Consider the following 15666-nt stretch of genomic DNA (forward strand, 5'->3'; position numbering starts at 1 on the left):
TTCCAGTTAGCCAACTAATCCAGAATACCAGACGTGGTCTTCCCATATTTACACATTCTGTGAACAAAATTTCTACAATTCCAGGTAGAAAAACGACACTCAGAACGCAATTTTGACGTGAAACCTTATCTAAAAACCTGGAGATGGCTTACGTAAGAATTCTTCATTCAAAGTACACTGTTACAGGTGGAGGTTAAGAGTGTGGGCTTTGGAATCAGCCATATCTGGGTTCAGATCAGCGCTCAGTTGCCTATGAACTGTGCGACCTTGAGCAACTACTTACCTTCCAAGCCTCAGTTCCCTTATCTGTGAAATGGGACTGAGAATTGCCCGTATCCCATATGTCTGTTGTGTAGATTAAATGAGTGTGCACACGGAGGGCTTCGCATTACAGAGTAAGAGGTGCTCCATAAATGGCAGCCTTTCACAAACACAGTATTAATCATTGATAACTTTTACGGTCTCAGCAACCAAGTGAGACAGATTAAAAAAAGAAAAAGAGCCCGAACCCGTTGCCATCAAGTTGATTCCAACTCTCAGAGACCAATTTAGGGCCCTATATTTTGGTCATGTATTCTCAGACAGGAAGGGATCTTACAGAAATTCCTCTAAGGTTGTTTAAACATGAAGCCCTAGGATTCCCGAAGGTGTCTCACGGGGTCCAGAGGAAGATGGAGGTGGCCAGCTAGGGGCCAGGGCACTGAGGCCCCAAACGGCTCTGCTTTGTCTGTTTCACATACTTGCTGCCAGGACATCTTTCCTTTGGACTGCCACTTGAAGTGTTTTGAAACCACTGACTTTAACCCCCTCACTTCATAGATGAAGAAACTGAGACTCAAAAAGCTTAAGTGATTTTCCTAGACACTCAGCAGTATCTCCTGACTCCCTGGCCTGTTCCCTTTCCAAGATAGCACCCTGTCATAGGTGGAAGCAATTGAAAGGAAGAAGGAAGATGTTGAATCAGCTATTGAGTTTTCAAATGGCACTTCCAGCCTGTTTCTTGTACCAGAAATGCCTCTAGAGAAAGCAAATCATCTATTTTACCTCCCATCCTCTGGTTCAATCCGTAAAAATTATGGTTGGAAGAGTTGGTTGTGCGCAGACAGTCATAGGTGGCAGGAGTCCCTGTAATAGGGACGTTGCCCAAAAGCCCTTTCTCCTCTTCTGCTAGGGAACCGCTGCTCCACCAAGTGGCCTTTGCCCCATCCTGTGGTCACTGACCACACCTCCCTCCATGGCCAGTATCTTGTAAACATTCACAGGGGTCCTCAGTGAGAGAGCGCTGATCACTTCAGATTCCTGTTCTATCAGAGAAACATTTCCTGCCAGACCTCACACCAGCGTCTATTCATACTCAGCCACTTACTTTGCCACAACCCATGTTTTCCAGCCACTCAACATTGCCTACAGCCACATCTACAGCTCCTACAGGAACTTCGTGGGTCCCCCCCACTTCAAGACCATCTGCAGACTCCTGGGCTACCAGGGCATCGCTGTGGTCATGGAAGAACTGCTGAAGATTGTCAAGAGTTTGGTAAGGAGAGGCCTGAATGAGGCCTGGGAGGTGGCCAATTAGGGTCAATATGAGTAAGATTTGCTTTCACTTTTTACCTGGCCTGTCAAAACAAGTCACAGGCACTCCAACTTTGTCTGCAGAAATAACCAGAAAGTCCTTCGCCCTTGTCCCTCGGTTGCTTTGACCTAGCACTCTGTTACATTTCTGTGCACCTTCTGATTTGGGGCTTTGCCTCTTATTTTCTGATCCAGAACCCACTCTTTTTATATGACTACTGAACTCATGAATCCTGATTTCAGTGTTTAGGGCCTGCTAATGACTGCTCATGCTCCCCTTCTGTGCTACATTGTCCAATCTGAGCACAGTACATCCGTGACACGTGTGCTGCTGTCTTTTCCCATACCCATGGCAGACATCTCTAATCAATCACCATGCTTTTCCCCTTGGAATTTCTTGCTAAACCCTGCTATCAACACTGCACTGGCCTGAAGGGAATTCTCTATCCCTTTACCATTCTGCATACGTGAATATGGTTTATGAACCTTCCTTTAATTCCTTGCAACACTACTGAAGCAAGGCTGAAGCATTCAACCAGATCGCCCTGAAGATTTGAGATGACAAAGGGAAATCAACAAAGTAATATATAACCAGGTCAGAAAGAGCAAACAGGATTTACCTGCTAACCCCAGTAATCTGGTAGCAGCTATGTAGAACCATGGATTGTTAGATTGTGCAATTAAATCCAGAGTAAAATAGTTAAATGTGGTGATTGATTAAAGATGTCTGCCTTGGATACAGGAGGGATGAATGTGCTGTGTATTTTCCATGCTTAAATTAGATAACGTGTTTCAGCCTGCACAGCTGCCTGGCCCTGTTTCATTTTTGGCTGTGCCTCTGGATCTCATCTAGCACCCTAACCTCAGGAAAAAACCCGTGCCTAGCAATGTGCCCTGCTTGAAGTCTGTATGCCCAAGAGAGTAATGAGCAGACTTCCTCTTCTGTCTTCTAAAGACCATTTTCGGAGTTTGACAGTATCCACTACCTATGGGAGGGAACTGCTTCCTCTTGTCAGGGAGCAGATCTTATCCATGTCCTAACAGACCCTTAGCCTAGCATTCAGTGTGCAGCAGTAGTGGATGGCCTTACTGTTCTTGTTCTCTTCTTTTGTCAGCTCCAGGGAACCATTCTCCAGTACGTGAAAACACTGATAGAAGTGATGCCCAAGATATGTCGCCTGCCTCGGCATGAGTATGGCTCCCCAGGTTGGTGATGGGAAAGTGGGGGCAGGGGCTGGTGATAGGAAAATAACCCAACCCCACCCATGGCAGCAGTGGCTCTGGCAATCTACCTTGTAGTGTTTGCTTTTCTAACATGCCTGAGAGCTGAGTTCTGCATGAGGAGCCAGAACCCCTGGGTTTGTATCCGCCACATGTGACTGTTGGGAAGCTGGAAGAGGATAGCAAGTGTGGAAGTCTTTAAATAATGAATAAACCTGTTGCCGTCAAGTTTAGTTCAACTCATAGCAGCTCTATAGGACAGAATAGAACTGCCCCATAGAGGTTCCTAGGCTGTAATCTTTACGGAAACAGATTACCACACCTTTTTCCTGTGGAGTGGCTGGTGGGTTCAAACCAGGGCCTCCCAGTGATTCTCCCAGGAAGCAAAACCGGAACAGACCTGAATATTTAAAATTTGGGTAAACCAGAACAGGGAAAATTATGAGCCGAAGCCGTACTAGAAACTTAATCTCCCTCTTAGAAAACAAGGGCAACGTACGCATTGCATAGCAACCACGTCTCTTGCCCGTTGGATTTTCAGCAGGTGCAGAAACTTGGAGCCCTGCTCTGGGACGACAGCCAGCTTCACTGGTTTGATGTGTGTCGCTGTCCACAGGTCACATATCAGGCTCCTGAAAGGGCTCACTGCACCTCTTCTGAGTCTCCCATCCAGGACTTCGACCCATAATTTTTCCCATTCCAGTTATTGTTCCGGTTAACTCAGATTTTAAAATTTTGGTCTGTTTTGGTTTTGCTTTGTCAGCCATGACTGAACCAGGGAGAACCCGTTTGAAGCCCTGGTTTGAACCAGCAGTCTTTCAGTTAGCAGCTGAGCGCTTAACCACTGTTTAAGGGCTCCTTCAGATGATGAAAGCAGAGCTTATATGTAAGGGTCCTCATTAGCTCAGCACCTCTAGGAATCCTTCCATTTGCCCATTTGGAGGAGGTTGATACTCTGGGTGGGGGTTCAAAGTGATGTATGTAAGGCGAGTCAGAAAACAGGAGTCTTTGCCACTCAACTTCTGGGGTGAAAGATAATTCTTTCCTTCCCTTAAGGTGAATGGTGTCAGAGGGAAAGATACAGATCGTGAGTTTAGCACATGATGTTTTTTCCAAAACCCAAGATGTCAGGTGCTCGGTCAATGTGATTCATAAGAGGAAAGGGCTGGGCCAGAAGCCCTGGTTCTTAGTCCCAGCTGCCTCACTCACTAGCTGTGTGACCATAGGCAAGACACTTACCTTCTCTGAGCCTCATCTGAAAAATAGGGATGATAGTGCCTAATTAAGGTATTGTTAGGAGTATCAAATCAGATATTACAGATAAACTGCTTAGCACAATATCCAGCACCTATAAATACATGTTACAAATAAATAAACAAATAAATGTCCTATCATTTTTCAGTAATTCAGGTAACTTTTTGGAGGGACTGGGGAAAGATCCAGGACTGCCCCATTTGTGTGTGTGTTTGGTTTGGTTTATCCGCTTTCTTCCAAAAAGGATTTTAGCCAGCTTCCTGAGCTTTTTCTGGTACTGAGCCCTGAAAGAAACCCCTACCCTGGGCCACATACAGAGGGATATATGGTTTGGCTTTTTACCCTCCCAAGTCAGTCTGGGGCCTTTGTCAGTCAGCACTTCCCGTAAACCAGTGTCGGCTTCCTGGTGACTGTTCCCCGTCTTCTCCCAGGGATCCTGGAGTTCTTCCACCACCAGCTGAAGGACATCATTGAGTATGCAGAGCTCAAAACGGATGTGTTCCAGAGTCTGAGGGAGGTGGGCAACGCCATCCTGTTCTGCCTCCTCATAGAGCAAGCTCTGGTGAGTCCTCGAGTGTCTCCAGGCTGGACGGGACCCCTGACCCCGACCAGATCCTGGAGGCCCCTCTTAGCACCCTGCCTGGAGGCTCTGCAGCACAGATTGGTATTCTCCCAGTGGTGGGGCATGCACTACTTTTCCACCCATTGTCAGACAGGTCTGCCCATTAGAGCACTGTGGAAGGAGCACAGGCTCTGGGGCCAGACATACTGGGTTCCCTTCCTGGATCTACCACTCACTAGCTGCAGGACCTTGGCCATCGTCTGAGTCTTAGTTTTGTATGCATCCATTAAACAAACAATGACTCCCTGGCTACCACAGGCCAGGCACTGTCTTGTGTCTGTACAGTCTAGAGGGAGAAACTTGGCATTGAGCAAGCATTTATACAGAAATTGTGCATTTACAATTACAGTGAGTGCTATGTGGGACAACTACAGGGCCCAGTTGGGATCTAAAGCAGTAGAAGCTGGTGTGGTCTTGTGGGTGTGAGGGAGGACTTCCCTGAGGAGATGACACGGAGAATGTGCAGGAATTAGTCTGGTATAGAGCTAGGGGGCTTGGCAGAGTACAGGGTCAGTGGAAAAGAGGAAGACCCTCAACGAGGTGGATTGACACAGTGGCTGCCACAATGAGCTCAAGCATAACAACGATTGTAAGGATGGCGTAGGACCGGGCAGTGTGTCGTTCTGTTGTGCATAGGGTTGCTATGAGTCGGAACCGACTCGACGGCACTTAACAACAACAACAACAGAGCTAGGGGGAGACTGTGCCAGGCTGAGGGAAGAACATGTAAAAAAGTATCTTCATTTTCTGTGATGGGAGATAATGAATCCACCCTGTTTTAAGGTTGAAAGCACGTAATTATATAAAATGCATACAGTAAGAGCTTGATATAATTGACAGCAGTCGTCGTGATGAGTGTCTCAGTCGTCTAGCGCTGCTATAACAAAAATACCACAAGTGGGTGGCTTTAACAAAGAGAATTTATTCTTTCACAGTCTAGTAAGCTAGAAGTCAGAATTTAGGACACCAGCTCCAGAGGAAGGCTTTCTATCTCTCTGAGCTCCGGAGGAAGTTCCTTGCCATCAATCTCCAGATTTTGAGTGTAGGTCCCTTGGCCCTGGGCTTCAGCTCCACCTTCCAGGCTCTCTGGAATGGCAATGCTGCTCCCTCAGCTTTGGGGAAAGTCCTTGTCATCAATCTTTGCCTGCTCTAGGAGCTTCTCAGCACAGGGACCCCCAGGTCCAAAGGACGTGCACTCCTGGCTCTGCTTTCTTGGAGGTATGAGGTCCCCCAGGCCTCTTTGCTTGTTTCTCTCTTTTATATTTCAAAAGATGTTGACTTAAGACACAACCTAAACTTGTAGATTGACTCCTGCCTCATTAATATAACTGCTGCTTATCCCACCTCAGCAACATCATAGAGGTAGGATTTATAGCACATCAGATGACAAAATGGTGGACAATCACACAACACTGGGAATCATAGACTACCCAATTTGTCAGATATTTTGGGGGGAACACAGTTCAGTCCATGACAATGAGCAGAAGCACACTTCCTTCTGAATTCCCCTCAGCATCACACAGAACCAGTTCCCAGTCTTTCCCACTGGGCCCTTCATCTATCCTAGCCAGCCCTCAGGGCTGAGTCATGGAGGCAGCTGTCTTCCAGGTTCTGTTCTCCACATTCCTCCCCAGTACACACCATGATGTCTCAGCTCTTCTCTGTGGGTGGAGTCCCCAGGTGGGCCCAATCCTACAGGTATGAAGGTACCTGGTACAGCCCTGAGCAACCTAATCCTCAGGATGCAGTGAGGATATCTTTCAGAATCTATCCACACATCCATATACTCATCTAGAAAACAGGGATCGGGAGCCCACTTATCACCAGACACGATGCTGGGTGGCAAGGAAATGGTGGTAAACAAGAGAGACAGATTATTTCCATTTTTATCCAGTGATGGGGATGAGCAAAGTCGTAAACAACCAGAGTGTGATTTTCAGATAGTGATACTTGCTATGAGTAATGAGTAATGAACAGAGTAATAGGATGGATAGACAGTGATGGGCGTGGGGTTGGGGGGGATGTGCTGTTCTTAGAGAGGATGGAGCTTGGTGTCCTCAAGGCACAGAAAGGACACTAGGGTAAGCTGGAGTGAAGGGGCAAAGGGGAAAAGGAAAGAACTGAGGCGGGAGCGACAGCTGGGCAATGGGTCATCAGGGCTTCCTGGGCCACCACTGAGAGCCACTGGAAGATGTGAACAGAAGAGTGTTGTTGGTTGCCACTGAGTCAACTCTGATTCATGGTGACCCCATGTGTGTCAGGATAAAACTGTACTCCATAGGATTTTAAATAGCTAATTTTTTGAGAGTAGATTACCAGGCCTGTCTCCAAGGAGCCTCTGGGTAGGTTTGAACTATAGCTGAACATTTAACCATTTGTACCACCCAGAAACTCCATGAAGAGAAATGTAATAGGATCTGATTTCCTTTTTTTAAAAGGCCATTTTGGCTGTCAGGAGAACTGACTGGAAGGTGAGTAAAGGATATGGCTATAAGTCATCTCATTTAGAGATCTTCTTGGAGGCAGTAGCCCACAGAGAATAGGGAGGAGGGTAGGGAGGAATTAAGAACAAGATAGAACAAAGGTACAGGAAAATGAGAAGGAAGGAACAGTAGAAAGCTTCAGAATAGGAGCCAGAAAGGGTTCCTTCCATACATCAGTGTCCCCATCTTTAAAATGGGGGGTTCATGCCAGTTGCTGTAAGGCCTATCTGAGAGTCTCTGAAACGGGCACTGTTGTCCTCTTCCTCTGTAGGGGATAATTGTCCTTCTTTCTCCCCCTTCAAATGGACTCTTGAGACAGCTAATTGTTCCTCTTTATGATAACAGGTTTTTAACATGGTTCAGTGGGCCTGGGTTGCTATGGAAACTTGGCTTTCAGAAGCCATAGGGATAAAGAAGAGCTGCTCAAGGCCTCAGTTCCTAAGTGTCCCCTGTTAGCACCTCCTTTCATGAGGTGCTAAGAATCTGAGAGTACCAGTTAAGATTCCCCTGTGAAGATCCCAGGAGGCAGACTTTATGGAGCTACAAGGGTGATCACTTGCATATACCACTGGGGACAACAGGACACTGAGGATCAAAGACCTTCAGAACCGAGAAAGACCGTAGAACTACATGTGCTTCAACCCCCTCTGTTCGTAGGTGAGGAGATGGAGAACCAGAGAGGGGAGGAACTCACCTGAGGTCACACAGCACATCAGCAGCAGAGGCACAAGAACAGAAACATAGGTTTCTGGTACTGACCCAACTGCAGGGACAGGGGACCACAAACCTGAGGGCCCCAGTTTGTACTTGGACCACTAGGGAAATCCCCAAGGTTGAGATACTGCTTTCTGAGACTGAAATGAGGCATGCTCTTTCTGGAGCTAATTAGGTTAGGTTAGGAAGCTGGAATTAAATAAATATTTAAATGTTAGATAGCAGTTGTCCTCATTAAAGAGGAATACTAATTGCCAAAGAGAGAGAGAGAGAAGAAAGATGCCTTAATATTCAATACCCGTTCACAGAGGAACTGCTGTATAAACTGTGAACATGAAGTCCATGGCAGATTCTGAAGCAGTTAAAAAGAATAAGGTGTGATAAAGTAGCTTTGTACATATCAACATAGAAAAGTGGTGCAAGGAATCATATGAAGTGAAAAAAGTAAGTTCCAGAACAATACACACATTATGATGCCATATGTGTAAAATAAACAAAAATAAATTCCACAAAATAGCATTGCTTTGAAAAAAAGCACAACAAAGAGCTCACAGTAATTTCCTCTAGGAAGTAGGGAGGGAGCCAGGATTAGAGGTCAACAAGGCCTCCAGCCTTGTCTGTAATATCTTAGTTTTTTTACAAGGAAAGTATATTCATGTGTTATTGGCAAACTAAACATTAATTTAAAAACAGAAGTAATACGTGATAGTTTTAGAAAGAAAGAGAAAAGGTACAGAAACCCTATGATTTGTTTTATGTTTTTAATTAAGGTATTAAAAAAAAAAAAAGTTACCATCAAGGTAATTCCACCTCATGGCAGCCCCATGTGTGTCAGAGGAGAGCTGTGTTCCACAGGGTTTTCAGTGGCTGATTGTTTAGAATTAGATCACCAGGCCTTTCTTCTGAGGTGCCTCTTGGTAGACTTGATCTGCCAACCTTTTGGTTAGCCGAGCACTTAACCGTTTGTAGTATCCAGGGACTAGGTATGACATATGTGCTCTCGAATGCATAAATCCTAAGCATACAGCTTTTTGAAGGTGCATGCCCACGTAGCCCCCACCCAGGCCTGGACACAGAACGTTTATTGTACCATGGAAGGTTTCTGCATGCTCCCTTCCAGTCTGTGCTCCAAAAGTAGCTGTGATGCTGTCTTCTGTGCCCAGAGATCAGTTTTGCCTGTCTTTGAACTTCACATAAATGGAATCATTTGTATGTTTCCCCTTTCCTGCCTGGCTTCTGTCGTTCAACATTTACCTGTGAGAGGTATCCTTGTTGTAGAACGCAGCTGCAGTCCATTCGTTTTCATTACTGTGTAGATTCTCGTTGTATGACTAGAACAGTTTAATCGCCATTTGGCTGTGGATAGACATTTGGGTTGTTTCAAGTTTGGGACTATTATGAAAAATGATGGCGTGAATATTCCTGTGCATATCTTTTGATGATATGTATCTTTTGATGCGTATCTCATTCCTATTAGGTGAACCTAGTAGTGGAATAGCTAAGCCAGTGAGTTGACATATGTTTAGCTCCCACAGAGAGTGGCAGTTTTACAAAGTGGCAGTACCAGTTTACACTCTGATCAACAGTGTGTGAGAATTTTAGTTTCTTCACACCCTCGTGAACACTTGGATTTGCCCTTCTGTTTAATTGTAGCCGTTCTGGTAGGTGTGATATAATATCTAACCATGGTTTTGTTTTCCTGATGACAACAAGTCAGAGCCTCTTGCCATATGTTGTTGGCCATTTGGAAACCCATCTTAAAGTGCTGTCCATTTTTGCCTATCTTTTTCTCATTGATTTGTAGAACTTATTTATATATTACGGATACAAGTATTGCAAATGTATTTCTGTGACTTTTGATGAATGTAAGCGCTTAAGGCTTAGTCTATCATTCCTTTCCTTAATTGTTGGTGCTTTTGTGACTTGTTTAAAAAATGTTCCCTACTTCAAAGCCATGAAGATACGTTGTCTTCTAAAAGTTTTAGAGTTTAGCCTTTTACATTTAGGTCTGTTATTCACTTCGAATTGATGTCTGTGTTTAGTAAGAGGTAGAATTTCATTTCATTCAGCTAATTTCGTATTGATGCCAAGTTGCCCCAGCACCACTTCTTGAAACGTCTTTCCTCTCTGCTCTGCCGTGCTCCATCTGACATTTATCGAGCAGTCCCTGGGTGGCACAGACACAGCAGGCACTTAATAAATGTGTTGAATCTAATCTGAAATGAATCAGCATTTAAATGTCTACTTGTAAGTCTGTTGTGTTTTTAAAAGAAATGTTATTCATGTCTAGTACTCCCTCTGGTATTTCCTACCCTGGAAAATTATAAGGTGTATATTAGGGAAATATTCCACAATCATCAAGCTTTTGTTCAAATTTTATGTGCTTTTCTAGACATCAGCCCATTGTATGTCATGCCAGGACACACCAGGAGAGGGCCCTAGTCGTTCATGGGAGCGACTGAAAGAGACCACTGGCCTGTCTGCCTTTTACTGCAGTTCCTCTTGCCTAAGACTCGAGAGTCTTCTCTGTTTTTGCCTCCATTTTTTATTTCTTCTCTCCTGCTTTTGGTTGAGTGGGCCACAGTCACGTTCTGGCCAGTTATTTGAGAGCATTACTTGTCTTATGCAAGGTGAGAAGAGCCTGGGCCCAAACTCACAGAATCAAATGCCAGTCAGAGCTAGAAAAGCCTTCAGAAACCACAGGGGGCAGAGTTTCTCAGCAACAGTTATCAGTATGCCTGTGGCAAAGTGGTGATTAGTTTCTGTTTTCTTTCTGCTTCTGAGACAGCCCACCCAGTGCCTCCCCAAACCCACCATCTATGTTTGATCCAGGATTATTTTGTCAGTCACCCTGAGAAAATCCTCCTTCAGCTACCCACAACACGAGTTCTCTTCTGTGTCCTATACGGAAAATGAGCCCGGCTTTGTGGGATGGCACCACCTTGATTCCCAGTAGGGCGTTTCCTTTCCATATCTTTACAGTCTTTAATCATATGTCTACCCTTTCAGTCATGTCCTAATTGGGAAAAGAAACCTACGAGGGTTATCGACAATAGGTACTTGGCAAAAACAGTCTGACAGGTAAAGGTCCCTGGTTCTACAGACGTGACCAAGAACTCACCACAAGCTAGGCAACATGAAGACTCCAGTACTTGTTAGTCACCACCCCTTCTCTGATGGCTCTGCCCACTGTCTACACTGAGGTCCTCAAAATAGAAGGCTAGCCCTCCAGGGAGTGGGCAAGCCGATATCAAAGCTTCTAGCTATTTATTAAAACATAAGAAAGAAATTAAGCTCTACTATTTCTTAACATGCCATTTGACAGTGACAGCTATAACAGTATCTGTTGAGGTGTTTGCTCAGAATTTTTCTGATAAAAGTATTTTGAAGACACCAGCCTAGATATACAAAGAGACGATAGCAATAGAGTGAAACATGGTATAAAACAAGAACAAACTGATCTGTGGGAATTGAAATGGGGGAGATGAAGGAAAGATTGCCCAGGTGAGGGCCATTATTGTATCCTCAGCATGTGACACAGGCCTCAGTGAATGAGAGGAGTGACATTTCACCTTGGTCCAAGATGATGTATAGAAATGTCCCTGCTTACCTAAAATTCTCAAGATACCTCCATTCAGCGTGAGATAGAGGTGATCAGTCACCTCCATCCAGAGTCATCTCGGTCCTTGAAATATATTTTGCTTATTTTACCAGCCTTGTCAGTAACTGCCAAGGAATCAGAGCCTTGATTATGTAATTTTGTATCACCGACTTCTATGAGGAGACCCCAGTGGACAGAGTACCTGAAAGCTGAGGATTTGGGGGAGCGTAATACCCTTTGCTCCACTAAGTACTATTATACAGTGGACATCTCCAAAGATGAGTAAGGCAGCAGTCTAGTGCAACTGCAGCTGCTCATTAAAGTCTCTTAGAAAGCTTCTAAAAAATCCTGTGAATCACAACAGACCAGCCCCCAGCCAATCGTGGGCATGGTGCAGGACCAGGCAGTATTTTGTTGCTGTTGTATGTGGGGTAGCCATGAGTTGGAGGCTGACTCAATGGTTGACTCTAATGGCAGCTAACAACAGTATCTCATCTGAGCCTTATCTCACTTGGAGGAAAACAAACTCTATGAGAGTGGGATCCAAGTATTTTAAAAGCTCTGCACTTGATTCAGGAGGCCTGGTAGCACAGTGGTCAAGAGATTGGCAACTAACCCAAAGGTCAGCAGTTCAAGTCCACCGACTGCTGCTTGGAAACCCTATGGGACAGTTCTACTCTGTCCTATAGGGTCACTATGAGTCGGAATCCACTCAACGGCAGTGGCGGGGTGGGGGGGCTTGTACTTATTTCAAGTGTGCAGCTGGAGTGGAGGACCGTGTTCTGGAGGGAATCTTCTTGACCTAATGTTTCCAAAATTCATTAATCATTGGTGTGTAGTCCTCATGATTTTGCTGTATCTGTATACTACTGGGAAACCCTGCTGGCCTAGTGGTTAAGTGCTACAGCTGTTAACCAAGAGGTTGGCAGTCCAGATCCGCTAGGCACTCCTTGGAAACTCTGTGGGGCAGTTCTACTCTGTCCTATAGGTCGCTATGAGTCTGAATCGACTCGATGGTAGTGGGTTTGGTTTGGTTTTTGGGCATACTACTGGGTCTATTATTTATATAATATTTTTATTTAATTCAACTTACTTTTTAACTTAAACTTATTTTAAAAGGAAAGTTTATATCATTTACATTAAAAAAGAATCATTATCTCTTGCCACTATTATAAAAAACACTTTAGGAAAGCAACCAGAATAGCAAATTCAGTAGAAATAAAGCAAAGTCGTATAATCGCAGCTGCTGCCTGCTGAGGGCTGTGAACCTGACAGCTGCCCACTCTCTCTGATAAAAAGGGAGTTTAGCAAATGTGAGCAAGGAGTTAACGAGGTGCCAGTTCCAAATGGAGACTTCCTCATTAAGCTTGTCAGAAATATTGATAAGAAATTGAAAAGGAAAGAATTCTCTCACTGTGTGAGTGACTATTACTAAATGCCATTGCCCTGTGCCCCCAGTTCCCTCTCTCTGGAGAATGCCAGCCTTGGAAGACCCTGGCATGCACTTGGGGGAAAAGGGGAAAGCCAGTTTCCTGGCCGTGGATCTCTGTGTTGGCCAGACATGATTCTGGTGAGGCTGAATTTGATCTGGGATAATAATTCTATTAGCCTCTTGGCAACTTTGGGCGGGGAGAGGGGAGATACGGTTGTTAGCTTGTTGTTGGCGGCCATCAAGCCAACCATCGAGTCAGCACCCAACTCATGGAGACCCTGTGGACAACCAGTCTTGTGCCATCTCCATGATTGGTTGGGGACTGGACTGTTGTGACTCATAGGGTTTTCATTAGCTGATTTTTGAAAGTAGATCACCAGGCCTTTCTTCCTACTGTGTCTTAGTCTAGAAGCTCCGCTGAAACCTGCTTAGCATCATAGCAACACACAAGCTTCCACTGACAGACAGATGGTAGTTATGTATGAGGCGCATTGGCCAGGAATCGAACCCAGGTCTACTGCATGGAGAATTCTACCACAGAACTACCAGTGCCCAGGGTGGTGTAAATGGTTAACGCATTCAGCTGCTAACCAAAAGGTTAGTGTTCGAGTTCACCCTGAAGTGCCTAGGAAGAAAGGCCTAGAATCTGCTTCCAAAAAAACCAGCCATTGAAAACCCTATGGAGCACAGTTCTACCCTGATGCACGTAGGGCCACTATGAGTCAGAATCAATCCAACAGCAACGGGGGAGTTACTAGATAGTAATATATAGCATTATTTTAAGTGAGGCACAGATTGGTGGGAAAAGACCACATGTGTGCACACACACAGCCTGCAGAGAGTGAGGTAAGGGTAAGTTACTGATTGTTTAGCCAGGGCTACAGAGTGCTGCTGGAAGTGAGGGGCCACAGAGTAGGAGCAGATGCAGCATATCTCAGCAGAGCTTCCCCCAGCACCGGGAGTCCCAAGTGAAATTAGCTTCATAGGGTTTTCATGGCTAATTCTTCTGAAGTAGATCATCAGACCTTCAAAGGCACCTTTGGGTAGACTTGAACCTCCAACCTTCACTCAGCAGCTGAGTGTGTTAACCGTTTGCACCACCCAGGGACTCCTCAGTAAAACGTATGTGGTTAGATGCCATTGAATCGATTCCAACTCACAGCGACCCCGTGTGACAGGTTTCCTTGGCTGTGGTCTTTATAGGAGCAGGTCGCCGGTCTTGCTCCTGTGGAGCCACTGTGTGAGTTCAAACTTGTAGTTTCTGTGCTGAGTAGGACTGTGGTGGATTCTCGTATCCATGGATTTAGCATCAGTATGTAGGAAACGTTTTCACTAACAATCTAGGTATGCCCGTATAAGGAAATGTTTAGAACAAGGAACTGTCTGGTTTCTTAAACCAAGTTCAATGCCAGAGAGGTCCTGTTCTCCCATGCCCTTCCCTCCAGAAAACTAGAGTGAGGGTTTGTGGGTGGGGGGGGGGTCCCATCAGCATTCACTTTTCTGACTCATTTCTCCACACTTAAAAAAAACATAATGTTAGAGTTAATTGTCTTTTTGCTCCCTCAAAAATCAGAGCTAAAGTTATTTAAGAATATATTGTTTTGAGATTGGTTTGATAATTTCTTCTAGGAAATCAGCTGAAAACAGTACATAGTTTTTCGCCCAGGAACAGAGCCTAAAAGTAGAGGCTACTGCTGTTCTAACATGAATCTGACATTCTTAGGATCACAATAAAAAAAAAATCCATTGCTGTCAAGCCGATTCCAACTCATAGCGACTCTATAGGACAGAGTAGAACTGCCCCATGGGGCTTCCAAGGAGCGGCTGGTGGATTCGAACTGCCGACCTATTGGTTAGCAGCCAAGCTCTTAACTAGTCCACCACCAGGGCTCCAGGATCACACTGGACCTGTTTTTTTATGTGCAGGCACTGAAACTTTGTGTTCTTTAACCACCTGAAATCTAGTTAGCCTCATAGACTAAGTGAGTTGGGAACACTTGAGGTTATGTGGTATTTGATAGACATCTCTTATAGTCTCTCAGTTTTAAATAAAGTATAATACAAGAAGAAAATGTTAAGACTGAAATTAACACAAAATAAAATACTCATCCCTTGAAAAATTTTGATCGTGGGTTCCTTATACAGTGAAACCTATGAGAGCCGGAACTCAACAGAACTGTCTTTTTTTTCCGGGTCTCTCAAGTTTTCCACCTTTGACAGGGTTGCAGTCTTAACACTTTCCTGTTGCTTGTTTAAGTGGAAAATATTTGAATTTTCCTTCTCTGACAGGTTTCTGCCTTACACAGGTTCTGGCTTCCTCACGTTGTACTGTAATAAAATAGTTTTGCATCGTGATTCCAAATGCCTCTTCACTTTTGCTTTGTTGACAAAAAGCAGTTTTACAGCAGGCCTTATTAATCACCTAGTGACCCCTTCTCTTATAACACGTTACTGGTTGGTATAAGTAATGGGAATAATAAGTGACGCTTGGTATATGCAGAAGTTACTGAGTAGCAAATTTCACCCATTAGCACCTCCCGGGGAGGAACTCTCCAGAAGCATGAGGACCTGGCAGTTACCAAAAAAGGGAATATTGAAATTTTTTTTTCATTAGAGCAACTGCTTGTTATCCATACTTTAGGAAACTTACTATGGTTATATCCTGTTTGGGAGAAAAGCTATAAAATATGTATTTTAGGGATATCTGAGGAAATTTGAGTATCGACTGCACAGTATATGATGATGTTACATATATAATAATATAAGA

General features: G+C 44.6%; 1 protein-coding gene across 5 annotated transcripts in view; it reads left to right on the forward strand.

The window, feature by feature from the left end:
* Window positions 1-15666, forward strand: part of CYFIP2 (cytoplasmic FMR1 interacting protein 2) — a 159137-nt gene that overhangs the window by 115793 nt on the left and 27678 nt on the right. For all 5 annotated transcript variants that reach the window (XM_049874213.1, XM_049874210.1, XM_049874211.1 and 2 more), the window contains exons 24-26: window positions 1391-1534; window positions 2688-2778; window positions 4479-4609. In XM_049874213.1, the coding sequence (XP_049730170.1) occupies window positions 1391-1534; window positions 2688-2778; window positions 4479-4609 (366 nt within the window). The remainder of the gene's footprint in view (window positions 1-1390; window positions 1535-2687; window positions 2779-4478; window positions 4610-15666) is intronic.

Source organism: Elephas maximus, chromosome 2 (assembly GCF_024166365.1).
Source record: "Elephas maximus indicus isolate mEleMax1 chromosome 2, mEleMax1 primary haplotype, whole genome shotgun sequence".
Taxonomy (NCBI): Eukaryota; Metazoa; Chordata; class Mammalia; order Proboscidea; family Elephantidae; genus Elephas; species Elephas maximus.